The sequence below is a fragment of the Onychomys torridus genome, chromosome 1, assembly GCF_903995425.1.
Source record: "Onychomys torridus chromosome 1, mOncTor1.1, whole genome shotgun sequence".
NCBI lineage: Eukaryota > Metazoa > Chordata > Mammalia > Rodentia > Cricetidae > Onychomys > Onychomys torridus.
The window spans coordinates 130,253,135-130,280,292 of record NC_050443.1 but is presented as its reverse complement, the minus strand read 5'-3'; the positions used below and the strand labels follow the sequence as shown (position 1 = coordinate 130,280,292).

The 27,158-nt window shown below is 41.0% G+C and overlaps 1 protein-coding gene across 1 annotated transcript; it reads right to left on the bottom strand.

The window, feature by feature from the left end:
• Positions 1-12,105: 12,105 nt before the first annotated feature.
• On the bottom strand, positions 12,106-26,337 carry LOC118584086 (membrane-spanning 4-domains subfamily A member 6B-like). The gene is made up of 7 exons (XM_036188477.1): positions 26,229-26,337; positions 24,045-24,207; positions 22,759-22,893; positions 18,195-18,251; positions 15,154-15,357; positions 13,536-13,637; positions 12,106-12,760 (listed from the first exon to the last, which is right to left on the bottom strand). The coding sequence occupies exons 2-7, from the start codon at positions 24,189-24,191 to the stop codon at positions 12,665-12,667; spliced, it is 741 nt and encodes a 246-aa protein (XP_036044370.1). The 5' UTR covers positions 24,192-24,207; positions 26,229-26,337; the 3' UTR covers positions 12,106-12,664.
• Positions 26,338-27,158: the final 821 nt, after the last annotated feature.

The following is a 27,158-nucleotide window of genomic DNA, read 5'->3' as shown; positions in this document are numbered from 1 at the left end:
TGGATGGATAGGTGTAAGAAATAAATTACAAATGGACAATTCCCTAAACCAGAGGTGCATGAGATTTATTAGACTTTAAATGGGCAGGAGGCATTGGATCCTGTCTTTTCTAGCAGCTGGCATCTCCTTGCATGCGCACTTTTAGTTTATCTTAGGGCTAAAACATTACAATCTGTTACATAATTGAGGCCATCTATCAGGAAGGAAGAGGGATGTTTGAGCTCCAGGATGTACATTAGATAAGATTTTAAGTTCTCAGAGCACAGAACTTAAACTAGGAAAAAAAAAACTTAAACAAATTTGGAGTGATGCTGTATCAGACATTGGGAAGATTTCTCCCCACCCCACCCCCCAGAAGCACCCAGCCAATGACAGAGAGCGAGAAAGCAAAAGATTCTGTTTAAAATAAATAAAAACCACTATTTCATGCCAAATCCATGTGTCAGCTTCATTGACCTTTCTTTGGGTTAATGACTTGTTCAGCAGAAATAAAAACAGAATTGCCAGGCTTTTGCTACTTGGAGTGTCTTGAATTTGTTATTAGAGAGTGTTATTAGAGAGTCTTGTTTCTCACAATAGAGATATACAGAAGGGGATCAATTAGGGAGACTGACTCAAATGCTTACAGAGGCTGTTTAGTCACTTTGACAGGGTATCTGCAAGGTGGAGACCCTGAAACACTAGGAGTGTGGTTTAGTCCAAATCCCAAGTCTCCAGTCAAGGAAGCTGTGGTATAGTCTGAGGCCTTGGACATACAGACCAAGCCCAGGAGTGTACAGCCTTCACCTCCTTCTCCCACAGCTGACCCTAGCTCGTGGGACACGGACTCTGGACAAGACAGAGAAGGAGCCTGCATGGGACCGACCTAGGCCCTCTGCATGTGGGTGATAGTTGTGTAGCTTGGTCTGTTTGTGAGGCCCCTAGCTATAAGAACAAGAGCTAGACAAAGATAGGTCTGAGCTAATGCCAAGCAGTTTAAATAATATAAATGTCTTTGTGTTTATTTTACAAGTGGGTTGTTGGAATAACAGGGCTTGGTGGGGGCTGGAGAGAAGGTCTCCAACTACACCTAGCAGTGGGACTGAGATCTGTCCCTGGCTTCTTGGAACCAATTCCCTATGGTTGGACGCCTCGCTCAACTTTGATGCAGTGGGGAGGAGCTTAGTCGTGCCTCAACTTGATATGCCATACCTTGTTGAATCTCATGGGAGGCCTTACCCTTTCTGAAGAGTGGATGGTGGGATGGGGGGGGGTAGAAAGGAGGAGCGGGGAGGAAGTGGGAGGAGAGGAGGGAGGGGAAACTGTGGTTGGTATGTAAAATGAACAAAAAATATTTAATAAAAAATTCCTTCCTCCATTGTAATTCAGGACATACCAGGCACCCTCACAACTTGCTTACAATAGGTCACTGTCTTTTCTGCTGTGTTTCAGTCAATCAACGAATGAGCTCTTAATACCCCCCCCTTTTTAAATTTTCTGTTCATTATGTGTCCTTCACCTTATGTATCTTGATCACATTCATCTTCCTGTCCTTCCATATCTGCCTGCTGCCTTTACAACCTCCCTGAAAAATCAAATAAAATAAAACTTAAGAGAAAATTAAAAACTAAAAAGAAAAATCTTATCATGGAAGCTTAGTGTGACACAGTGAGTCACACAGCAACCCCCCTTTTCCATATATCTTTATGTGCAAATGTTCACTAATGAGTCATTGGACTACTTTGAGTCCTCTGGCTTCTGCTACACTATCAATATTCAATTCTCACCGAGACTCCTCCTGGATATCTTGTTGTTGCCCTGAGTCATGGAGATCTTCCAGGTTTGGTTCTGGAGGATGTGCCCGTTCACATGCTTCAGCAGATCATACATGGGGTGGATGTTGGAGTGAGCCAACTCATAACCCTGGATCTGGGCCTGGGCAGTTTCAGGGTTGGTCAGCCCACCAGCTCTCCACTGTCCTCACTACCAGGGTGAGCTCTCCAGCATTGCCACAGCTAGTTTATCCTATGCAGCAAGGAGCAAGTAGAGGGGAGATTCTCCTGCTTTTATGTCCTCAGGGTCAGCTCACCTACACTTACACCAGCAGAGCCAGCTTTACTGTGTTGCCCAGGAGAGGTGCAGGGGCCACTCACCCAAGTGCTGTAGCTGGTGAAGGGCAGGGACAGCTTTCCCACTCTTAGGACTTCAGGGCCAGCTCTTCAACTTCCTTAGGATGTAAGGGGTGGGGTGGGGGCATCTCTCCCTTGCCCATACCACCATATGACAGATGAGGGGTGGGGCCAGATCTCAGGCCTGTTCACCAGGTCCCACCAACAGAGTCAGCTCTACTGTCCTACCCAGGCGAGGTGCAGGGACCACTTTCCTGAGTGCTGCGGCTGGTAAGGTGGAGGGTCAGCTCCCTCAACTGCTGCGGGTGACAGGGGAAAGGGGAGAGGGCATCTTCCTCTTGCCCTCATCACCACGCAGCAGAGGGGGAGGATACCAGATATCCTTCTCTTATGCCCTCAGGGCCAGCTCACCCATGCCCCTGTCAGCTCTGTTGTGCTGCCCAGGAGAGGTGTAGGACCTGCTCTCCTGAGTGCTGCGGCCGGTGAGGGGCAGGACCAATTCTCCCTAGTGTTGCAGCCAGTGAGGGCAAGGACCAACTCTGTATAACCCTATCCTCTCTGCCTTCAGTGGTATCAGAAGCCTCAGAAGCCATGAACATCAACATAGACCTTGGCCGAAACAGGACCATGAGCCCAGACATGGGCCCTGGCAGCATCCCAGGCCTAGATATCACCATGGCCCTGGGTGGCAATCAAGCCACTTACCTCACCCTGCTTCTCACCACTTTTACCTCTTCAGATATGCCTCTGTCTATAGCCCATGAACCATCTGTCTCTTTTTCTCTCCCATTCCACACTATACATGTGCTCACCATCATAGCACCTGATTGCCAGGCACTGCAAAGGCCATGCTTTCTCCTTAGCACCTTGGGCAGCCACCTGGGGCATGGGTCTCCTTGTGCTCAGTCATGATGGCACTGGGAAGGACCTGTTAATACCCTTCTTAATCCCCAACCTAAAACATTACATTCAAACTATCTGCTTAGAGAGTTCATATCAATAAATGTGTCTGGAGCCAAATTCAACAGGCCTTTAGCTGATGTCCTATATACACTTAAACATCTGTTCTCACATACATTCCCCAGACTTCTTCAGTGTAATTATAATGTAGAAAACTCAGGCAGTCATTTTCATTTTCCCAGAGATCAGTAGATGGCGTGGCTTTAAATGTTTATTTTGTGAATAACACAATGTTTATTTATTTTTACTTTGTCAGTGTATGGTGTATGTGTGTTGGAGGGGCATGTGTACACATGTGGAGGTCAGAGAGGGACATCCAGTGTCTTCCTCTATTACAGTCCACCTCATTGCCTTGAGATAGGATCTCCCAATGAGCTGGTAATTTTGTTTACCTAGCTTAGCTAGCCATCTCTCTGGCTCCATGTATCTCTGTTACTCATCTGGGGTTATAGACATGTGCAGCCATGACAGACTAAGACGTAGTAGGGGGTATTACATTATTTTCTAAAGGAGAACATTTTTCATTTTGTTCTGTATTCTGAGAGCCTTCTAAAATTCAGTATATATCCCACTAATCTCTTAGATAATTATATATATATATATATATATATATATATATATATATATATATATATATATATATATATATATCAGGCTCTGTATAGCTGCCAAACATGTCACATATATAAAGCAGTATCTTCTTTTTAAGAAAGCCATTAAACTCTTTTCAACATTTAGTTTTTTTAAAAATTGAGATGTCTTGAAAAATATTATTGGGGACCAAAAATACTCAGACAGATACTTGTTATGAGTGGAGATGGGAAGGGCTGAGTAATGAACACCTGCGTTGTGAGTACTCAGTTCATAGACATTTCACTTTCCTCTAGCGATGCCCTGAATGTGTGGGGTAAGCTGTTTCACAGAGGCTCATCTCTGGGTTTGCTCCTGTTTTGACTTCCCTGTGTCTCTTTCTGCTGATGGCTAGAAAGACACTCTTGCATCCTCATCTGTTTTAACAGAAGGTGTTTTCTTTTCCATTAAGTATGTTGAGGTGAAGGAGGCACCCTCAAATACTGCAACTGAACCTCAGTCTTAGGTCCAATTAACCTGGGACTCAGGCCCGTGGCCTTCTCAGGAATGCTACCTGCTTCCAACTGTAACGATGGACTCATAGCTCACTCCCACTTCATCTGGATGTAGCTTTTTGTTTATTTTCTTTCCCAGATGAAGTAGATTTGCACCCATGCCTTCAAGTTACTTGTTTGTTTGTTTTTTTCAGATTAAAATTTTTTATTTTCCTAAAGGTGAAAAGAAATAATCTCCCTCTGTATCTCATAGTGTTCCTGTAGGAAGAACCTAAAAGGAACTGTGCATACTTCACTCTGGATCACCTAGTCTCTGTTACACTGTGTCTTGTACTATTCCTGAAGGAAATGCCTACAGGGAATTGTGAATCCCTTTTCTCTGGGTCTCTCAGTCTCCATCACACTCCTCAAGTCAAGGCTTCTTTCACACTTGTATCTCTGTGTGAACAGTCCTGAATGGCCTCGTTCTCTCCAGTTTTAAGGTTAATGGTGTGTTTCCTGCAGACTTTACTCCCTAAGGGATCCATGAACCATGTTAAGATTGAACAATTGAGCTGAAAGACAGGTCAGAAGCAGTGTTTTAATCACAGAAGAGCAAAACCAAGAAAGGAATATGGAGAAAATTGCTCAAGAGTGCATGGGCTATCCAAGCTAGGGAGGGAGATCAGTGTCCTTTTTAAAAAAATGTGAATTGCACAATGAGAGAACAGAATGCCACAGAGATAATACTTGAAGAGATAAGGCTAAGGACAGTGAAAGACATCAAAGCATGAATTAAGAAATTCCCAGGAATGTCCAATAACCAAAATAAGAATACAAACTCTTCATGCCAAAATACCATGTACTAAAGGAAGATACCATAATGAAAGAATGGTGACCTTCTGATCAGGCACAGATAATAAAAATACAGGTAATCAATAAGCTTTTGCTCCTACCTGTGAGAGGAAATTGCAGCAATCACTAAAAGTGACCACATTTATTTTAGAAACATCGAGGTAACTGAACACCCACAGCAGCAGCAGCAGCAGCAGCAGCAGCAGCAGCAGCAGCAGCAGCAGCAACTTACCCCTTTGGCAAAGCTGGTCCCCTCCTATACTCAAGGACAAAAATATTTTCATTACATGTAGTTTTTTTCTATTTTTTTTCTGGCAAATCTCTCCTGGATCATATGATCACACATTACAAATTGCAACCCGAATGCTAACCAAACTCTTATGGGAAATATCAACCTACTTCTGAAGCCCTTTAGTGTGTGATAGAATAAGAACGGTCCACCTGGCTTCAAAGAAAAAAAAACTGAGCATAATAATTCTAGATAATTTTTTCTAAATTCTTGCTGCTGATCTTTATAACTACTTCTTTCCCACTCATCACTGCATTAAAAACTTTATCACAGAGAGGGAAATTCAGGATGTCATGGAACCTCAGGGAGGAAGCAGATGTCTGTTCCTGTGGAGCGGGGGGGGGGGGTGGTCTCTGTCTGGCATTGAGGAGTTTAGTGTGAAGAAAAGAAAAAAAATGGTGAACAATGACTTCAAGGTAGTTTCTCTTCTACATCTTTGTGGAAATGCCCTATATATTCCTGGAGTTGTACAATGTCTGTCCAACTTTTACATCTTGGGCTTGTCCTATACATTCATTATAATGTTGCTAAAGATAATTTTACTTCCTGTGTAGAAAAGGTGTCCTTGTAGATTATCCCAGAAGAGGAACCACTTTGAAAAACAACATTATCTCTCTTGCTTCTCTTCCTTTCTGAGTCATAATTTGACTAGATAATATAACCTCATGTTTTCATATGATCTTTTGCTTTTTCCTTTTTTATTTCTCATTCATATTCTAGAACATAAATATGTCCCCTCATGTTCAAAAATATTTAACATTTAAGCACTCTCATGTTATAATTAAATAAGCATCTTTTCTGCTGGGGTTCTTCCAACTGAGGGGAATTTCTCTTGGTGGAATCAATTGACAGTGTTTCATTAGGGGCTGAGAAGGGGCCTCAGCCAGCTAAGTCCACACTTCACAAGCCGGAGGACTTGAGTTCAGCTTCTCCAGAACCCATATAAAATAGCCATGTGTAGTGGCACGTGTCTCACCCCAAAGCCAGAAAGGCAGAGACAAGGACATCTCTGGAGCATATTGTCCAGCCAATGTAGCCAAATAGGTGAGCTCCAGGCCTGGTGAGACAACCTCTCTGGAAATAAAACGTGGAACATGATTGATGAAGATACCCAACATTGACCTCTGGCCTCCACATTTACACACACTTGTATTCACCCACACATGTTCACTCCCACACAAACATGTGCACATACACAGAAGGAGTAGGAGGAAGAGGAAGAGCTTTGTGATGGCCTGGGTCCAATCAGAAAACTCACAGTAGATTTATTACAGTACATTTAAGATCTTGAGTTATAAAAGAGTAACAGAGAAATTCTAGATGGCATTCTAGACTTGAGTTAATCCTCAGGGAAGGACAAATTTGAAATGGGTTCATTTCCTGGAGAAAGTGTGGTTTAATCACCTGATGGGAGTTTGCTGTTTTATCCAGTCTGGAATGCGTCTGCAGTTAAGCAACAAATAAGTCACAATTTCCTAAGTGTAGACAGAGAATGGACAGTGAGCACTGGTTCCACTGCTGTGCAGTGAAGTTTTGAGTCCAAGTCAGGGCACTGCACTTCAGGGTGCACGGAGCTTACAGGGAGAAAATGCCCACAGCCACAGGAGATTGTCTGTGCCCAGGTTTCCTGTGGATTGCCAATGGAAATAGCACGTCATGTGGGCGAGCATCTACTTTTCTTGGCCAGAAAGTGTCTACGTTGTCAATTGGAGGATGCAGGGCTAGACTGGACGTGCTGTGGGCCTGTGCCGTGCCAGAGATGGCAGGATGCCTCTTGCTGCTGCAGAGACTCTTTTGCTCCCTCTACTGGAGAAACTGAATGCATATTCCTTAACACGTATTCCTGTGTCTGGAATATACTATACAATGATTAATAGATTTTGAGTTACTAGACATTCTTTCTTAATTAGAAACACATAAAAAGTCATGTCATATAGTACTTTCTATAGTGATACATACATATATGTATATGTATGTATATGGTGATTTTGTATTGGAGATTGAATGTAGGGCCTCATACAGGAAAGGCAAGCCCTGTAGCCCTAAATTGTATCTCCGGCCTTCATTTTAGTTTTTATTTTGAAACAGGATCTCACTGAGTTGTTCAGGATGGTCTTATGTTTACTCTCTATCCCAGGCAAGCCCTGAACTTGTAAGGCTTAGGCCTTTCAAACAGCTGGTATTATAGGCACATACCACGAGGTCCAGTCAATGTGAGGGTCTATCAGTCATCTCTTTCTTTTCTTTTTAAAATGTATTCTTCTCTCATGTATTATATCCTGACCACAGTTTCCCCTCCCTCCACTCTTCCCAGTTCCCCTCCTCATCTCCTCTCTCTCCCAGATCCACTCCTTCTCAATTTCACTTCAGAAGAGAGCAGACCTCCCAGGGATATCAACTGAACATGGTATAACAAATTACAGCAAAACTAGGCACAAATCCTCATATCGAGGCTAGATGAGGCAACCCAGTAGGAGGAAAAGGGTCCCCAAAACAGACAAAAGTCACAGACACCCCCACTCCCACTGTTGGGAGTCCCACAAGAAGACTAAGCTACACAACCATAACATATATGCAGAGGACCTAGCTGAGACCCATCCAGACCCCCTGATTGTTGCTTCAGTCTCTGTGAGCCCCTATGAGCCTTGCTTGGCTGATTCTGTGGGTGGTGTTCTGGTAGTGTCCTCCACCCCTCTGGCTCCTATAATCCTTCCTTCCCCTCTTCCATGAGATTCCCTGAGCTCTTCCTAATATTTGGCTGTGGGTCTCTACATCTGTCTCCATCAGTTGCTAGATAAAGCTTCTCTGATGACAACTGAACAAGTCACCATTCTATCAGTATAGCAGAATATCATTAAGAATCAATTCATTGACTTTTTTCAGTCATGTCTGGTTCTACCCTAGGTCTCTGAGCCATCCAGCCTCTGGTTCCTGGCCATCCATGCAGTGTCAGGTGTGGGATCCCTCTTGATGGGAGGGCCTCAAGCTGGACCAGTCATTAGTTGGCCACTCCCACCATTTCTGCACCACCATTACCCCAGCACATCTTGTAGGCAGGATAGATTGTACAGCAAAGGTTTTGTAGCTGGGTTGGTGTGCCAGTCCCACCACTGGAAGCCATGACTGGTTACAGAAGATGGCTGGTTCAGCTTTGTATCCCCCATTACTAGGAGTTTTTGCTAGGGTAACCCTTGTAGTTTCCACATTGCATGCCCCCACCAATGCCCTCCAGTTCCAGTAATCTTTCCTAGTACTCTCTCTCTACACCTTACCCCTCCTGTTCCCATCCCCACCTGGCCCCAGTCCATCTGCAAAATCTATTCTATTTCTCTTTCCCAGGGAAGCTTATGCATCCCTGCCCCTTGAGCCCTCCTTGTTATTTAGCCTCTCTGGAGGGCTTGTCAATCATTTCTACTAGAAGATACACATGTATACAACTTACCATCTTAAAATTTAGTGATAGGACTAAATTATTATTTTAGGCTAAACTGTATTCCTCAGTGCGTCTGTACCACATGCCAAGTGAAATCAGCTGGACACAGAGAAACAAACTTCATGAGCACATGTCCTTACACACAGAATCCAATACTCAGACTCTAACAAAGCAAATTTAGAGGAGAGAAAGAAGTCAAACTATGGTGGCCAGAAGCCTGGAGGTGTGAAATAAGGAACTGCTTGTCCAATGAACAAAAAGCTTCAGTGACATAAGGAAAAATATTTAAAGACACATGCTGTAGTCTGGTCAACATTTCCCAAGTGAAATATATTTAAAAATCACTAAGATGTACCCACCCACCACTGCCCCAGTGGCCAGCAGGAAGGACTGCTATGGGCACGCTCCCCAGCACCCCCCTCGGACCCTGCAGTCGATAAGACCCACGCCCATCACAGACACACCCATCCCTGCAGTCCCAGTGGCTTCCTGAGACACAGAATCCGCCAGCTCCCATTGGTCCAAGAGCCCTGATAAGACCGAGAGCAGCTCCCTGAGATACAGAATCCACCAGCTCCAATTAGACCAAGAGCTAAGACTGGACCAGTGTGGCCCCCTTAGACATAGGCACAGCAAGCACAAATTGGACCAAGAGCAGCTCGCTCAGACACAGGCATCTCTTTCACTTATTTTAGGAGGAGATGGGTAGACTCCAGTGCAAAAATAAATACAACAACATAAAGAGCAATATGGTATCACCAGAACCTAGTAGTTCTATAACAGCAAGACCTGAACATCATAAAATAGAAGAAGTAGAAGAAAGCAACCATAAAAATAATTTTATGAAATGATAGAGACCTTTAAAGTGGAAATGAAAAATTCCCTTAAAGAAATGGAGGAAAAGATACAAAAAAATGGGGAAAAATCAATAAATCCCTTAAAGAATGCCAGGAAAACCATGAAAAAGCAATTAATCATGTGTAGGAAACAGTTTAAGACCTCAAAACTGAAATAGAAACAATGAAGAAGATACAAATTGAGGGAATGCTAGAAATAGACAATCTGAGTAAAAGAACAGGAACTACACATGCAAGCATAGCCAACGGAATAAAAGAGATGGAAGAGAGAATCTCTGGCATAGAGGATACAATAGAGGAAACAGTTTTGTCAGTCAAAGAAAACACCAAAGCCAAAAGAGTCATAACACAAAATGTCTAGACATGTTGATGGTTGGGTCTTGCCTTCCCAGCAACAGCAGAAGCTGCTGATCTTTATGAAGGTGTAGGCCCAGGTCCTGGGGGTAAGTGAGCATGAGATCAGTGAATAAAACTGGGGAAAAGACTGTTTCCTGGCTAAACTGTGTGGCAGGTAATTTTAGTTCTCTATTTCACTCATGCTTACCCTATTCTTCCCCAACAAGCACTTACTATATGGTTGGCTGTGTCTCAGCCTTGAAGAGTGTCTGCAGTCGAAGTGAAGGCACCGATTAAAAAGGAGTGGTATTCTGTGAATTGGTGCAGAAATGTGTGAGAGCGTCCTGATGAAATGATGAGACTTACTTAGGACATTGAACTCTCAGGTTATGATGGATCTATTCTGCCCGAGGAATTGCCTTTTCACTCTTAGTGGCAGATGCATTCCCAGCCTGACTGGAGTCCTACTGTGCCCTCTATTCCTCTGTTAAAGAATTAAACAAACCATTGTCTGCAGAAGTAACAATAAACTTTCCTGAAGGAGATCCAAGTAAGACAATGCTCATTGTCCACAGGTGCACACTCACAACACAATTTTGTTTCTAGATATATGACCAGACTAGTGAGTGTGTCCCAAACTGCATCCAATGGTTATTTCCTCAATTACTATGTATAATTGGAGTAAATACACTGAGGAGTTGGGAGAATCCCCGACCTGTGGAGTGAGGTATATTGAGGTTAGAAAGGTTAGTAGAAGCTGTTATATGTGCTTCTACTTGGGAAAATAGTGAAGTCAAGGTCAGTAATCATGTCCTTGGAAAAGTTACAGAGAGAGTGCCACCACCAATAATGTGAAAGATGCAGGGTAATAGTTTCAATCACATCTCTGTTTAACTTTCCTGTTTGGCCTGTGCAGAGACAGACAGACCATAGAGCATGACAGTTTTGTCTGCTTAAGGTGGTGGATCATATTGCTGCTGCTATACAATGTGATTTCCTTATTTATTTATTCATTCATTCATTCATTCATTCATGTATGCATTCATTCATTCATTCATTCATTCATTCATCAGATTAAGTTATCTCCTGGTGCTGCATGCAGCAATTGATCTGGTAAATGCTTTTCTCTCCATACTTGTCTATAAGGTCCACCAGAACAAATTTACCTTCAGATTGGTGTATTTTGCTTTAAATACAGAAATTAATTCACCAGTGAAACACTCTCTTATGACTATTGCTCCCATTCCCTCACTTGCTTTATGACCATTCATACTTTAAATTCTTCTCTAGTAATTATTCTTGAGTAGCTTTTCATTATTTTTCATCTTCCTACTATTTGTTCTAATTTCATTTAATTGTATAAACTGTTTGCACAATGGTCTTCACTCTGTGACTCTAAGTCCTTTTAGTTTCTGTAGTGTGGATAATGATGTCTACTTGCTCATGAGAGGTTTGGAACCTTTGATGCTAACAGTGATGGCTGAGCTAGAGTGGGGATGCAATCACGAAAACACCAACTATGATTTCTATGTGGTAGGTTTTCCTTCCTCTCCTGAAGCAAGATAAGTCACATGATTGGCAGTAGGCAAGGGCTGGGGGACATGTCTCAAAGAAAGACTCTCCCCTTCTAGAAATGATTTTAGGCAAAAAACAAGAATCAGTATGCTTTATTGTGGACTCAAATACACATTAATGGATTATACAATATGATCCTAATTTTATTGTCATTCTCCACTTTCCATATTTCACTACAAATTTCTTTTTAAATGTGTTTTTATGTTGTATGCATATGATACATGGATGTATGTCTGTGCACCACATGCATGTCTAGTGCCCACAAAGATCAGAAGAGCGTGTCAAATTACCTGGAGCTGAAGTTACATATGTTTATGAGATGCTATATGAGTGCTGGGAACTAAACTCAGGTCTTCTACAGGACCAATCAGTGCACTTAACTGCTGAGACATCTCTCAAGCCTCCTATAAGAACTGAAGAAATGTTTCTCATTTGTCCTGGGAATCCTGGAAATAAGTATATTATATGGCACCTTAAAATATATTGCTACACATTGATTGTTCAATCAGATTCAGTTTAAGGCACACACACACACACACACACACACACACACACACACACACACATCAGAGTTATATTCCCAGTGGTCTTGTCCTCGTCTTTTTTTAACTGATAGACAACAGAGGGCTATAAAAAATTATGTGTTTATGTATCACAGGGGACTTTATTTGTGCTTAAAGGCAAAACAACAACAATAACTGTTACAAATAGACCATATAATCTCAGAAATACTTGATTTTGAAACAAATAGCATGTATAGTTCTTGAGACTTTACTGCAGGTCACTTGTTTCTATGGAACTAATGAATAAAACTGATATGATGAAAGACCCATGCCAACACAGAGATTCTGAACACAAGGACCAAATGGTTAATTATTGTTGTTAACCATTAGGGGACAAGAAAATGTTACTCCTTTGCTCCACCACAATCCCCTGAAACATTATTTTAGTTTTTCAAGAAATACCTGGGATTCTTTGGCCACTATTTGCAGATCTGAGCTTTGGATGATGCCAAGATCATGAATATTAAGACTGAGTCATTGAACACACCCATTCAACACATTACTGGTGTTCATTTCTTAAACAGCCACATTTTAGGAAACTTAAGCATTGCTGCCTTGTGATGGTTGGGTTTTCTGCATTATCATGAAGATGGTCTCTGCTGTAGATTTACAATTTTTTTATTCTTAAGGAATTAATTGTTTCTCATATGCAGGGTTATAAAGTGACTTTGTTTCCATGTTGGATCCATTATTTGAATTATGAGACAGGAAAATCACACTCTAGAATAAAGAAAATATATGATTTCAGATTACAAATGAATATATATGTATATGTATACATACAAATGTGTATATGTATATGCATTTAGGAAGGTAGATAGATACATAGACACATATGGATACATGATAGAATTTCATTCAGTGTTCTACATAGAATTTATAGCTCTTCCAAGATGAGAATAACACTTCATTAAGTTATACACATATTTGATGTATATCATCTAATCTTCATTCTACACTCTAGCTAAGGATCTGGTTAGAGCAAACCTCCTTGGTTCAGTTACTGAAGACATGCACTGGCTGAGAAGGGTTATATGCAATTATTAAACATCATTGCCTTAGTATCTTTGATGCAAGAAAAATTCAACTGTGAAATTGGTTTTTACCAAGTCAAGGATTTTAATGAGACTAGTCTCTGTAGGAGAAAGTATTCCTACTTAGAAGGGAGGCATCGGCCCCAGCATCCTGAACACAGGCAAACAGCATAATCCCAGGAGACAAATTTAACTTCTTAGAGCCTCAGTTCCTTTTTTTTGCAAAAGGGAAGGAAAGAACCAGGTGATGTGTTAGGGTCACCTGTTTTCATGTCCAGATAATCCATATCAGCTACACAATTACCTTCTACCCCTTCACCTACTGTCCGACCTTACTGTCCAAACCACCTGATGTTCACATCATCGTGACTGATTATTCTATCTGCCATTCATGGCAGCATAGATCAGCACCTTCCAGAGGAACACCAGACAAGATTCTGGAAGGCCTGTAGCACACTCACCCGAGAGAAGTCAGAGTGATCCTGTTGCCACCACAACATGGTAGTGAGCACAGCCATACCAAGTTCCAACACACTGCAGATCAGCATCAACAAGAGGGCTCCCTAAATTCAGAAGAGAAGTTGGAATGACTGAGTCAGCTGAAGCCCACATGCCTTGGTGGGAAGTGACTGTAAAGATGAACCCATCTCCACTATCAGAGAGTGAAGGACACCATGAAGAAGTGAAATGGATCACCCAACCCTAGGCTTAAATCAATGCCTGGTCCCTTCATTCCTTCAGGGGAAGTCGGTGAAAAAGATAAACTAAGTCAACCAAGTTGTTTCATGCCACTCCTTCTCACCTGTAGAGGGCAGAGATTCCTGACTACCCTGTTCACATCAATGAGGGAGCAGAGAGGAGTAATAATGACAGTCAGCAGCTCCTGCTGTTGACTCTCTTAGTGGGAGGCTCAGTGAGCCTCTGTTTCTCTAGCTTCTGGCTGCCCACTTATCACATATGTGTATTATTTCCTCTACAGAGACTTGTGAGGGCTAGTGAGGTTCTGACTGTGCCAGCTCTTTGTAAAAGTCAGCACCGACATAACCTTCTTCTTTGAGATGTTGCTTTTTTGGCCTCTTTTGTGATGGTAAAAGGCAGAAAAAACAATCCAACTTCTATAGTTTGTAACATCACAAATCAGCTCAAAGAAGGGCGAATGTTAAGAACACAAAGTTCATGACTTCTGTCTTCATGAAGGCTACTTGATAGGAAGGAAGATGAATGTCATACTGAAACTCATTTGTGCACACACAGGTAGAGAGGAGATAGAGCATGCCTCCATCACCTGGACACTGTCCCAACAAATACACTCCACCCACTCTCTGACTTACAATGTGAAACCATCCCACCATGTCCTTGTACTTTGTGATCCATGCAGATTCCTCCTCAATACTTCAGGTTTCTAAAGTCAGGCTTAGTTATTCCAGATGGTAATTTACTCCCATTGTTCTGTATGTTATTTGAATACACTTTTTCTTATTGTGGTTTCTTAACTTATGAAGACACACTGAGCCCAGCTCTAAGGAACTGAGAAAGCCTGAGGTTGACCATATTTGACTATCTGGCCTCTTTCCAGATGTGCTTTTTCTTACTTTTATTGTCATAAGGTAATAAATATTCTGCAGTATCTTCACTATTGTCTTTCCATATTTTCTCTCTATGTGTCAGGGGCCAAATGCATGTTGTTGGATGTTCTGATAGAAGGTATATTATTGCTATTAGCCATATTGCATTACTTCCTTCCAATAAAATGGAATGGGTTAAAGTACTTGGTTTGAGCTCTCATAATTTATGCTTCTAAAGTTGAAACTTTTTTTCAATTCTTGAGAAGTTCTAATAACAATCTTTATGGTCTCATCACATACATTATCTGGTAATTTCCCCACAGTTTCTTGCTATTACCATGTAAACCCTTATCTAGATGTTTAATTCCATACTCTTGTTTACCTTTACTTTATTCAGCTCTGACTTTTCCCTAAGATCTCAAACCAGACAGAGTGAAAGATATTCAAAGACAGGAAAAATATTACTATTTTGTAAAAACTAAAAATTTTCAATGCAATCTTTAGAAATACTTACAGTCAAAATAGCCTTGGGGGTAGAGCAGTCAGTTCTGACTTCGAAGGAATGGTGGTAGAAGTAATGTTCAGTTGGTCTAAGTGACTTGCTCTGCTCACAGTCCTCTGAGGCAGGATGCAAACCAGCCAGGCTGACAGAGAGGATAATGATGCCAATGAAAGCAAATAAAACACTCAGGATGTTCATGGTCAGGCTTCCATCTACCTGAAATGAGCAACAGGTTCTACTGACACCTCTCTTCCGAGATGTTGCACCACTTCTCTTTATTTGTCTTCATTAGCAGCTGAGATATTAATAATGAATTTCCCGATTCTTCTTAAGTTGTAATTGTGATCACTAGAAAGAGGAGAAGCCCTTGTTTTCCATCCTTATGTTCCCTATGCTCCATTTCCCAGCTAATATTTGCTCAGACCTCTTTACCCAACCTCTACCACATGTATCTTCCCCAAAGAATGTCTAGGAACAGACAAACCCAAAGCGTAAATGGCAATTGGGTAGGCAAACAGGATTTCAATGAAGTGAAAGAATACATGCCCCTGGCAAAATCTTCATCCATGACTTTTAATGGAACCCCATAATAAAAATCTAGGAAACTCTCAAGACAGTGTGAGCAAATGGAGGAGGCACAGACACCAGCTGTGTTTCCTGTCCCTCCACATTCTCAACTGTAGTTTGGATTTCTTGTGGCCTGAGAGCCACATATTAAAGACCTAGTCCCCAGGTAAATGTTACTGTGAGATGTCAGAACCTCTAGGAAGTGCCGTGCCTCACCTCCTGATCAGAGGTTGGCCATTAGAGAAGAGCCTGCAAAGGAGGTATATCAGAACGCTACCTTCAACTTATTCTCTTTTCTTCCTTGCTGCCATGTGGCACACACCCTTGCTCTCTTAACATGAGACACTCACTGCCTATCTCCAAGCTCAGAACAAATGGATCTACCAAAAGCATGTACTATTGAACCTCCAAAATATGAGCCCAAACAAAGCATTCCTCTTTTGGATTTGAGTTATCCCAAGAGTTGAACTTGGACACACCTAATACCAGCTATATATACTCAGAATAACATACTCTGACTACACCCCACACATGGATGCATCAACCACACAGAAAAGGCAGGTAAGGCAGTTCATTCCTTAATACTACCTCAAAGCTCATATGACCAATGGTGAGTGTGGGGACTTTGTTCTCAGTGTCAGGTAGGCTTTGGAAGTCTGGAAAGGCTTATGATTGGTTATAACCAGGGCCATGTGGGGATGGATGTAGATCAAAATCTAGACATGTGACTAAGGATATTGTCATTTGAGGAGACAGTGGGAGGTAGAAAGAAAACAGATTTGGAACTAGAAGTTGGTAAATTGAGGCCACAGTGGCAGAGTTCCATGGTCTTTCATTGTTCTTGAGTACTCAGTACCAATGTTCACTTTGGATCTCATCTCTACAACATTCATAGTGTCAGCAAAATAAATAAACTTTTCTCACTAGTGGCTCCCTTTCTTCCTCAACTTACAGAAAATGAAAATTGAGCTGAGACCTCTCTGAAAGCTATGGTTACAGGTATTTCCAGGGTGTACCCAGATCTCTTGCACTGGAGTGTGATTTAATTTCAGGATACTTATATTTTAGACTGATTGTATAAAGCACTCATGATTTGGTGCTTGGGGTGCTACTTTCCACCAATAGTGACTAAAGCCAAACTCTTGGACTCCCAACAATTGTTGCAGTCAGGATGCTGATCGTACATATGTTCTTAGAACAAACACGTTGATTCTAGCCGACATATTCTTTAGTTTCCATATACAGGATAAAAAGAACATTCTTCAGCATAGGTTAAATGTCTTTCATGAGCCTTATTCTACTGAGAGACTACCTATATCCTCGACTGCTTTTAGTTGTGGTATTTTACCACAGCAACAGGAAAGTAATTAGTACTCTGTGTATTTGAGAGACTGGTTTAGTCAGATCTTAACAACTAAATCCCCAAGATGCTGCATTGTCTGGCATTCTCTCCCATGACTTCCTGAATCAACTCCTTGAGGAGTGTGAGTTGACTGATGACTAAGTGAATCTTTACATATCTCTAAAACTTCTTCTTATTGTCCATCTTTCTTCCCTCAATGACTTCAGTTTTCTCCTGGAAAAAGTTAAAGTCAGTAAAGCTGATTTATTAACCAAAACACATAACTACTAAGACTTTCTGAATTCAAATATTCTGCTTCTTGGTTCAAAAATGCATATTCAATCCCAGCTAAAGCATTGCCTTTATGGAGATATAAATAAGAGATTATTATCACGTGAACATTTTGTCTGGGATTTTTCATGGATTTTAAGTGGTGAGATTATATAGTATATGCACAACAAATACAACTCTTTCAAATCAAGGACATTAGCTTCATTACTAAAGAGTAAAATTTGAAAGCTTTTATGTTAGACTTTTCATTGCTATGACAAAATGCCTCACATAAACAACTTAAGCACCAAAATATATTTTGCTCACTGTTTCAGAGTCTCAGCCCCTCATTGTGGGGTTGGTGTGGCAGAACAGAACAGCTTACAGCATGGTGGTCATAGTTGCCATGGTGGTCATGGAAGCAGAGTAAGAGGATATCTGTGCTAAGCACATTTCAACATTTCCTGTTTATTCCATCTGGGTAGTTGTGCTAAGGGATGACACTATCACATTTTGGAAATAGAACAGCCTCGGAGGTATGCTTTATTAATCTCTTAGGTGCTCCTCAATCAGGTTAAGTTGATGGTCAAGATTAATTATCAGGGCCTGTTGCCTACACAATTGGATCATAAGAAAGCAGGAGTTTTACATGAGATTCCTCGGCACTGGTCTCAGACGTAAGGCATACTATAATTTTTGTTCACCATGACAGGAAGAATATGCTCTATACAGGGATAAGGGGAACCCAGAATTAGTTCATGAAGAGAGCAAATAATTATTGTACAGCTTAGTTTGTAACTTCAATGTGGAAAGCCTGGCCATGAATGGTCTGAGTTTCATCACCATTGGTTCAGGTTGTGACTCTTGTACTCACCAAAGACTTTGTTGACTTTGTTTTCATGATAACTGACAGAATTCCAGAGATAATAAACTGCTCAGACAAGAGGAAAACATTGTTATGTCAATTTCTATGTACAAAGTGACTACAGTGTTACTCTCTGGGTTTCATGACAAACTTTCATGGGAAATTCTCAAGTAACTAATGACCAACGATAAACTTGGGTTCCCAGAGAAGTCTCTTTTCCCTTGTACTATTCAGAAAACACAAGAAAAGGTAGATTAGAGCAGAAATCTATCCCATTAAAATTGATAAAGACTTTAAGAGGTAATATAAACATATTTTGTTAATTGGAAAGGAAAATTTCAGAATCAGATGGTTTTAGATCCTGAGGTATTGGTCAACGGTGAGAGAGAATGGAAAACAGCTATGGGATTTTTGTCCCCTCTTTCATTAAAAGCACTATGCCACTCTCTATAAACCCTGCAAACTTCTCTCAGTAAATCTCATTTGAACATGTTGAAGTATCATTTTAATATGCAGTTTACAATGTACTAGTATTTTAGTGAGGAGTTTGCAGCTACCATCGTTTAGAATGTTGGCCCACTATCCATTTCCCATAATGATCTTGGCTGGCATTATACCTTTATCCTAGTGTCAAGACAATGCTGGTGTCCTAAAATGAGTTTGGGAAAGTACATCTCTGCTTCAGATTTTTGTGATAGTTTGAGATTAACTTGCACTAGTTTTGTTTTTGTTTTGAATAAGAGAAGATATTAACAAGCACTGAAGAAAAGAGAACTTTTAGTGGCTGGCCCTAGGGACTAAGGGAAATGAGAACAAAAGGAAGCATAAGATGGATGGTGAGAAACTCTTAACATGATTCAGAAAATCAAGAAATAGTTTCTCTCATCCAAAAAATTAGAGACCAAGTAGCAAACAATCTTTAAAAATGTTTTTTTTTTTTTAAAAAATGTAGAAACTTTGTGCTTTCTATTCTCCAAAATTACGTAGCTTATCCACATAAAGAATGATGAATCTTTATCTTTGTGATACTAGGGTCTGTGAGAAAGAAAGAATCTATTGGTACCAATCTACACAGGCAATCTCTGAAGTCTCCAGAAGGAAGATGGGGCCCCAACAACAACAACAACTCTACTCAATCCAGAATGATACCATGGTAATCATCATCATACTACACTTCTTGCCAGAATTTCAGACAATCTTACCCATTACTCTAAGAGTTGCTGCAGAATCTACAGTTAGTCTAACTGAGATTTAACTATCTGAGCTTTCTCACAATACCCAACAGAGATACCATCGCCCCCTAAACAACAGGAAGCAATTCTAACAAAACGACGCCCCTTATCCCTTAGGTTTCATATTTCTCAGGGTTATGGATAATGGTTCTAGGGTTGGGGGTAGAAGAAATGGTCAAACTCAGTACTCTCCTTAAGGAAAGAAAATATGTCTCAAAAAAAAAAAGGGAAAAGAAGAAATGGAATGGATATGTATAAGATATTATGGTAGACTATCACATACATTAGTAAACAAATTTAGCAATATAGCAGCCTTTGCACTGTTATGAATTCTTATATGTTGATACAAATATAAACTTTTTATATTCCTATTTAAGATAATTTGTATATTGATACAAATACAGAACTATGTTTGTTATATTGTATACATATTTTTACTCTTATTTGAAATATTTGTATATTGATACAAATATGAATTTATGTCTGTCATACTGTATGTATGTTCTACTTCTGTTTAAGATATTCTGCATACTGATATATATTTAGGATTATTATCATATTGCATATTGCACTATACATTCCTACCTCTGTTAAAGATATTTTATGTATTGTCACAATTTGAAGTCATTGTCCTTTTACTGTACAATTACTTACAGACTGTTTGCCTTATTTATAGGAAGCCTTAGTCCTTAGGTTGTTTAGGTAGATGAGACTTACAGAGTTATTGTCACCTATGCTTGTCACCTCTATAATTATGTTAGTTAGGTTATCCAGATTTATAAATACATAGGTCAGATGGACAGGTAATCTTCAACCACTTCATGGACCTAGAAAATATGGCATTTAAATAATTTAGAATTCTGTTGACGTGAGACACAATTGCTCCTGGCAGCACCAATTTGATCCCGAGAGAATGTTGGGCTTCTAAGACATTTCCATTTGGAAGTTTGTCTTCTTGGCACAAAATGGCCTACTGGACAAAGAACTGCCCTTGCCTCAACTGCTGACAGTACAAATGCTGTCCTTTCTGGACAAGTGGGACACAAGGAAAGTGACCACTGTACTTTGCCAAGACAGGGTAAGATGGTCTTTCAGAATTCCTGCTTCTGAAATGGTCTGTCAGATACTCTAGGCCTGTAGCCAATTTGAATGCACCAACGATACTGAGAAACATTAGGTGACTGTCCAGGCTGCTAGCTGTCTCTGTCTACTCTTACAAGACTCCCGAAAGTTGCTTGCGTCCTTCTCCCATTTCTCAGGTATTATTATATTCCTTCTCAGGTCTTTGATGAGGTTGGAGATTAGCAGTTATAGTTACAACTTAGTATATATACATATATAATATCTTAGATAGAATATATTATGTATTAGACTCAGGTTCTTTAGGATAGGATACCTTTTGGAATGATCTTTGTAACATGCCAACTACCCACGCTCTAGACTTCCCTGGATTTTACTATGTGTTTTTTGCTTGATATTGTTTGCACTTATTGTAATTCCAACTTATCTAAGTCATTATCCCTCATTACTCCTGGACAATATTTGATAACCATCTCTTTATGTATAGTCTTGTATTAGGTTAGAACTTTCTTATTTAGACAAAAGGGGGAGATGTAGTGGGTAGCCATCCCAGCATTGGCCTGGAAGTTCCAACCCCCATTGAGGCTTCAGTAATGATCACGCCCACAAGGCGGGGCAGAGGAGGGAGCGGAAGACCGAGGAGCAGGAGGAGGTGGCTCTCTTGGTTCCAGGACACGGGACGCAGGAAGGGACCGAGCAGAGTTCTCCAGAGAACACCGCCGGATTGCCCTATACCTTTGCCAGACCCTGCAACCTACCCCTTCATTTGTAAGTTACCCCACAAAATAAACCTCCCTTTTAACTACGTGGAATGGCCTTAATAATTTCACCAATAGATGGTGAGAAACTCTTAACATGATTCAGAAAATCAAGAAATAGTTTCTCTCATCCAAAAAATTAGAGACCAAGTAGCAAACAATCTTTAAAAATGTTTTTTTTTTTAAAAAAAAATGTAGAAACTTTGTGCTTTCTATTCTCCAAAGTTACGTAGCTTATCCACATAAAGAATGATGAATCTTTATCTCTGTGATACTAGGGTCTGTGAGTTCTATGCATGTGTTCAACTGCTGAGCTACACCCACAGCCTCACATGCAGAGTCTTTCAATATAACTCTTTTATTAATTAAAAAAATAAATAAAACTAACAGGTACCAAGTGCCTCTTCTAATGCAAGGGATGCTAGTGATATGTAAAGAGCACAATACGGAGAAGAGGGAAAAATAAAGTAACAGCCCTGACCTAGAAATCACCACATCAGCCCCCATGACCAGGGTTAAGTCAACAGTGAAATGATGTAAATAGTATGTACCCTTCATAGAACCAGGCAGTATGGTATATCATTGCTGTCACCTGAACAGTCACTATTCTGTGCTCACTTAAAGATTAAGAAGATATCAGACAAATTAAAACTTAGAAGTATTTCACAAAAAATCCTGACCAGCACAACTCAGAAACTGTCAAAGTCACCAAGGATAGGGAAAGCCTGAGAAGATCCAAATGAGGAAGTCTAATGGAGGCTCTGGAACAATTGGTGGAATGCAGTGTCTTTGAGGGGAAGCTGGGACAGAGGACATTGATGAAAAACTGGTGGAATTAGACATTGTATTGACCTGACTAAAGCAAAAATCATCGGCACAACAGAAGGAAAGGTGGAGCTGTGGATGCATCAAAGAAAGGAATGTAGGAAAGGAGGAGACACAAACATTTTTGAGCTGCAGTAAGCAGATGGGAAGCCATGGGGACAGGAAACCTCACTTGTGCCTGAGACTCATCCAAAACAATCTAGAGGAGACCTGTCCTCTGAAACAAGGATCTTCATGTTCTCCTGACCCCAGATATGGAGCAGTCTCTGAAGAATTTCTAGTCTATCACCTCAAGTGCCTCCAACAGGGCTAGATCCTAAAAATGATCCTTCCTGCAGGGTGGTCCACTGGGTGTCACTGCACTATACAGAATGCTATCTAGACCAGATGAATTCCACTTTCTGGACTTTTCCTTAAACCTACTCAGCCACTATACTAATCATAGCTCAACAGGGTGAGATGTAAAGGTGATGTTAACAGAAATTCTTATTTGAAGTAGATGAATAAAATCTTCAGAATCATGTAACCTCTGCTGCAATACACCAGGACTTTCTGTGGATGACATACAGAAAAACAAAATCTATCATTGACCTCTTTCTCAAAGTAGACAGAAATTGAGATAGGTGACATCTCCTTCCTCTGTTCTCCCCAGCTGGATCCCCACAAAACTCTACTTACGAACAAGGCTCCTACAAATGGATAGCCAGATTTTAACAGGACAGAAAATACTTTGGTAAAGTGTGGGACTGTGGGAACAGATGCCAAAATGATGCCGAGACTCAACACCATCACACCACACATGATCTGGATTGCCTGTTGAAAGAAGAGAGATGGGAGATTACAAACAGCAGTGACAAGAGGGCTCCACTTCTCCCATGGTGCTCATGTATTGTCCCTTTCTAAAACATCACTGTTAGCACTGTAAAAGCTCTGAGGTGAGAGAGAGGAAAGTTCATTCTGGAGGGGATGTGGTTCTGCCACAGCCTCAGGCCACCTTCAGGTATTTTTGTCTAGGAACCCCTGGCATGCTCAAGACCCTTCTTAGCTTCCTCTGGCTGGGGCTGAGCTTTGAGTCCCCAATTAGCAAGCCTCCTGCTCCCTCTAGTGGGAAGAAGAGTGATCTGTTAAGCCCTTCCACCCTGAGGGCGTTCTGGTGGAAACCTACCTCCTCCTCATCACCCAGGGCCCATAGAACACATCATACAGCCAGACTATCTGCCCAGCTCCACAGAGGCTTCAGTTCAGGTGTCCATTCTGGGGGTCCCTAGCCTCCATACTAAAAGGGCAATTTTTGTCTTTGTGACATCCTACATTCCCTCACAGACTCACAGCCCTTATAAGTTTGGTTAAGCAATTTTTACAGTTTTGTTATATGAACTTCAAAGGAATCCAGAAGATAGTATGCCCAAGGCAAGGCCATCAGTTCCATTAAGTTCTGAAACTGGGTGACACAGAGGCCCATGAAGACAGTGTTAGGACAGCCAACACTCAAAAAACGACACAAAATATACGTTCTTTGTCATAACTTCCCTTTACCCAAAAACATCCCTTTAGTTAGTATGAGATGAGCACAGAGATGCAAACCAATGGTGTTTTGTGCCATCTCTTCTCACTAAAATGGAGAAGGGTATTTTACACTCAGTGAGCACTGATAATGTATCTACAAATTATTTTTATAAATAAAATACTAGTAAGTACTCTCCAAAAATGAAAACAAAAAAATGATTTAAATAACAAAATCTCAGTGACTCATTTTTGCAATAAGGGGAAATACTTGTCAATTTTCGGAAAGTCTTAGAGATATAAGCAGCTTGCCAAAGGCTTTCCACTGGTCTACAGACCACTCTGTGATCACTTTGTCAAAACCAAAGGCTTTCCATACCCCAGTCTATTTCTAGTCTTAAGTCACAGTGTCTCCTCTTTCTGCTCTTCACTCATGCCAGAGCATTCAGAGTTGGATTTACCGCAATCACTTTGACTTCTGCCTTTAGATGTTCCTTCAGGCTGTCTTGCCTCTGCTGCGTCGGCTGGGGATTGTCTGTTTGTGGAAAGTTGACTCCATTTGGTGAAATCACTGTGACAGTCTCATTGGTCACAACTTGTGGGATCATGACGGAGCTTCCAAGGCTGGAAGAGAAAATACACTGAGCTCTTTAAAAGAACTGTGATCAATGTAGGAGTTTGTTGTTGTTTTGCTTTGCTTGTTTGGTTGTTTGATTGGTTTTGTTTTATGTTTGGTTGTTTGCTTTTATTTGCCTATTTGTTGAGAGAGAGAGAGGGAGAGAGAGAAAGAGAGAGAGGGTATGAAATTAATGGGAAGGGAGGATCAGAATATATTGTATGAATTTTCCATAAAAAATTAAATACTCTACTCTGAATACAAAAAAAAAAAAAAAATCCAACCAACCAACGAACCAAAACCAAACCAAACAAACTAAACCACGCTCCCAGGTTCTGCTGCCACTTCCCAGACTGTGCACCTCTCTGGATCTGGATTCTTGGACCTGTCCTCTGTCAGAAGAAGCTTCTGGTACAGAGAAATAAAAAAACATCATACCTTGGGTTCCTGAGGTCTTTTCCCATAGTGTTAGACACAGCCCACTGATTTTTTTTAGATAATAAACACATAAAAGGAAGGAAAAGCATGAATCCCCAGAGGTTCCTGTGACCATACCTAAGTGTTCACACAAAATTTGCCAAATGTAGCTCCTGCTCTTTCCTCAATTCTACCTAGTTCAAGTGCATTTTCTTTATTCAATTACTTTCACCCTCAGGTTACTCTGCTCATTATGAGATATTAAATTTCAACCTTCAATGTTCTCCGATTCATGCTAAATAGCACTCAAAATACTTAATCCCATTTGTGTATTTTGTGAGTCTGAAAGTACCATTTTTAGAATTAGCACTTCATATTTTATCATATTTTAGTAGAAGTGATCTTTCAGTGTTTTTAGTCCTTTAAATAATCCTTATTATAGATGAATAAAATCATAATCAGTAAGAAAATCCAGAGTCAAAGTTTTGATGTACATGTGGAAGTAATTCATGTTTGTATGGTGACATAAATTCAATGTTAAACAAATATTTAAAGTTCTTCTTATTAAGCAGTTGCCTACATACAGTTGGGTCCTGGCCCCCAGCTGTCTCTGACTGTGGTTCCTCTCCCTATTTTCTCATCTGTCAACATCAGCCTGTGTCTGATTCTCTATTGTGTGAAGAAGCAGCTGAATGAGGTGGTGTGGGGTCTTGAAGTCATAACAACCTGAGGTTCAAGGTTAGAACTATGTCCTTGTTAACTGGAAGGACCAAGTTGCCTGTGGAATTGATTTCTAAGCTCAGCTTGGTGTTGTGGGATATTTTGATCGCACTCTGATCCTCCCAACCCTGCCCATTAAAGTTAGACCTTGAACCAGGGGCCAGAGCCAGTGACGAGTTGACTGGAATCGGCCATAGAGAAGCCAGCAATTTGGGCAGAGAAGATGTGCAGGGAGGAAAGAGTAGCAAATGGAGTTTGAGCTCCTCTTGGTTCTGGGACGAGGGAAAAGACATGTCTCTTATGGTGTATCTGGACAAAAACCAAGGTCATCTAGTTGCTACTCAGCCTCTCTGAGCTAGCAGGTTTTCAGGTCAGCCTTTGATTTCTGTGTCTTATTGATATATACAATGATAGACTTAAATCAAACCTACATACAGCGGCTGCAGCAGAGCCGGGGCCATAGGACCAGAAGCCCTGCTAGGCCATGAGCTGAGTGGCCAGCAGGGTGCTGACTGAGGGGCTGTGGGGGTGGCAGATGATAATAAAAATATCTGTAGATTCATGTGTAGCCACAAAGCTGATAGAAAAACATCAGCTTGGCTCTCTTTTCTCTGTGCCATCCTCAGCTCTTAGGCTGCCCAGTTAGTGAATGGCCTCAGAGCCTTCGCAGGTACAGGAGTTCTGCTCCCATTAATCACATGGTCTTAGGTCAGTGACCAGCAAGATCACGCAGGTTAAAACAATAGGAACAGGTAAGTCAGATGCCCAGTCCCTTTGTCCATTTACTTCTGAAGTGCCCCGGGGTCTCCATCTCTTTCACAACAACAAGTTCTCCCTAATAAAGTCCCAGAAAGAGTGCTGCACAGGAGAAAGCCTCTTCAGGGTTGCCTACCTGAGCCTGTGTGCCTCCCAGGGGTCTCGAAAATCCCAAGAGATTTTAGTGCCACGTTGTCTCAGTCTGATCCTTGGTCCTTTCTCGTGAAGTTCTGACTCTCCCCAGTCCTTCCTCTTTCAGTGTTCACTACTGCACAGGATGTGATGCTTACAGACTGTGGCCATGTGAACACAGCTGCACTTCCTATTTCTGAAATTCCCAGGAACTTCAGAAAAATCACCAATCTAAACAGCGCTGGGAGCATATAGGGTGGTGAGCTCCAACCCCACCAGCTCCAGGTAATGCCCAAGTCCACGTTCTTCAACCTTAGTTGTCTAAGTGTTAAAGACAGGACAACAGCAAGCTGGGGAAACCCAAGAAGATGAGAGAAAGTGTCTTTGAAAGGCCTGTCTTGCTCTAAGTAGTATTTAATGAACTGTATTGATTACTAATGATATTTCCAGTCATAGTAATATTGATAAATAAAACATTTTACAATATACAATAAAGTTTAATGATAATAATAATCATGACCTTAGGCTTTAAAAGAATATTTAATAATATATAATCAATTGTAATAATTGAACATATTACAATACTTTTGCTACATTTTTACATATAAATATATATATTTACTAACTCCTCAGCCTCTGAAAAAGCTACAAGCAGCCTTGTGGTACTTATTGATTACTGCCCACTTTAAGCCCACCATGCCCTGTACCCTCCTCACTGTCCCAGGACCTAGTGGATTAGTGAGTTACAGCTACTCTTCAGAGCTTTGACAAAGTAGAAGTGTGGCCTCTAGGGGACAACAACACTCACTTTTGTTTGCAGGAGAATTTGCTAATAAACTAGTTAAATCTGTCTACTCAAGATTCCCTCTCCAGACTGTCTTTCATCTCCATGCTCTCACAATTTTAAATGTACTTGAGGACACTTCATGGAGTA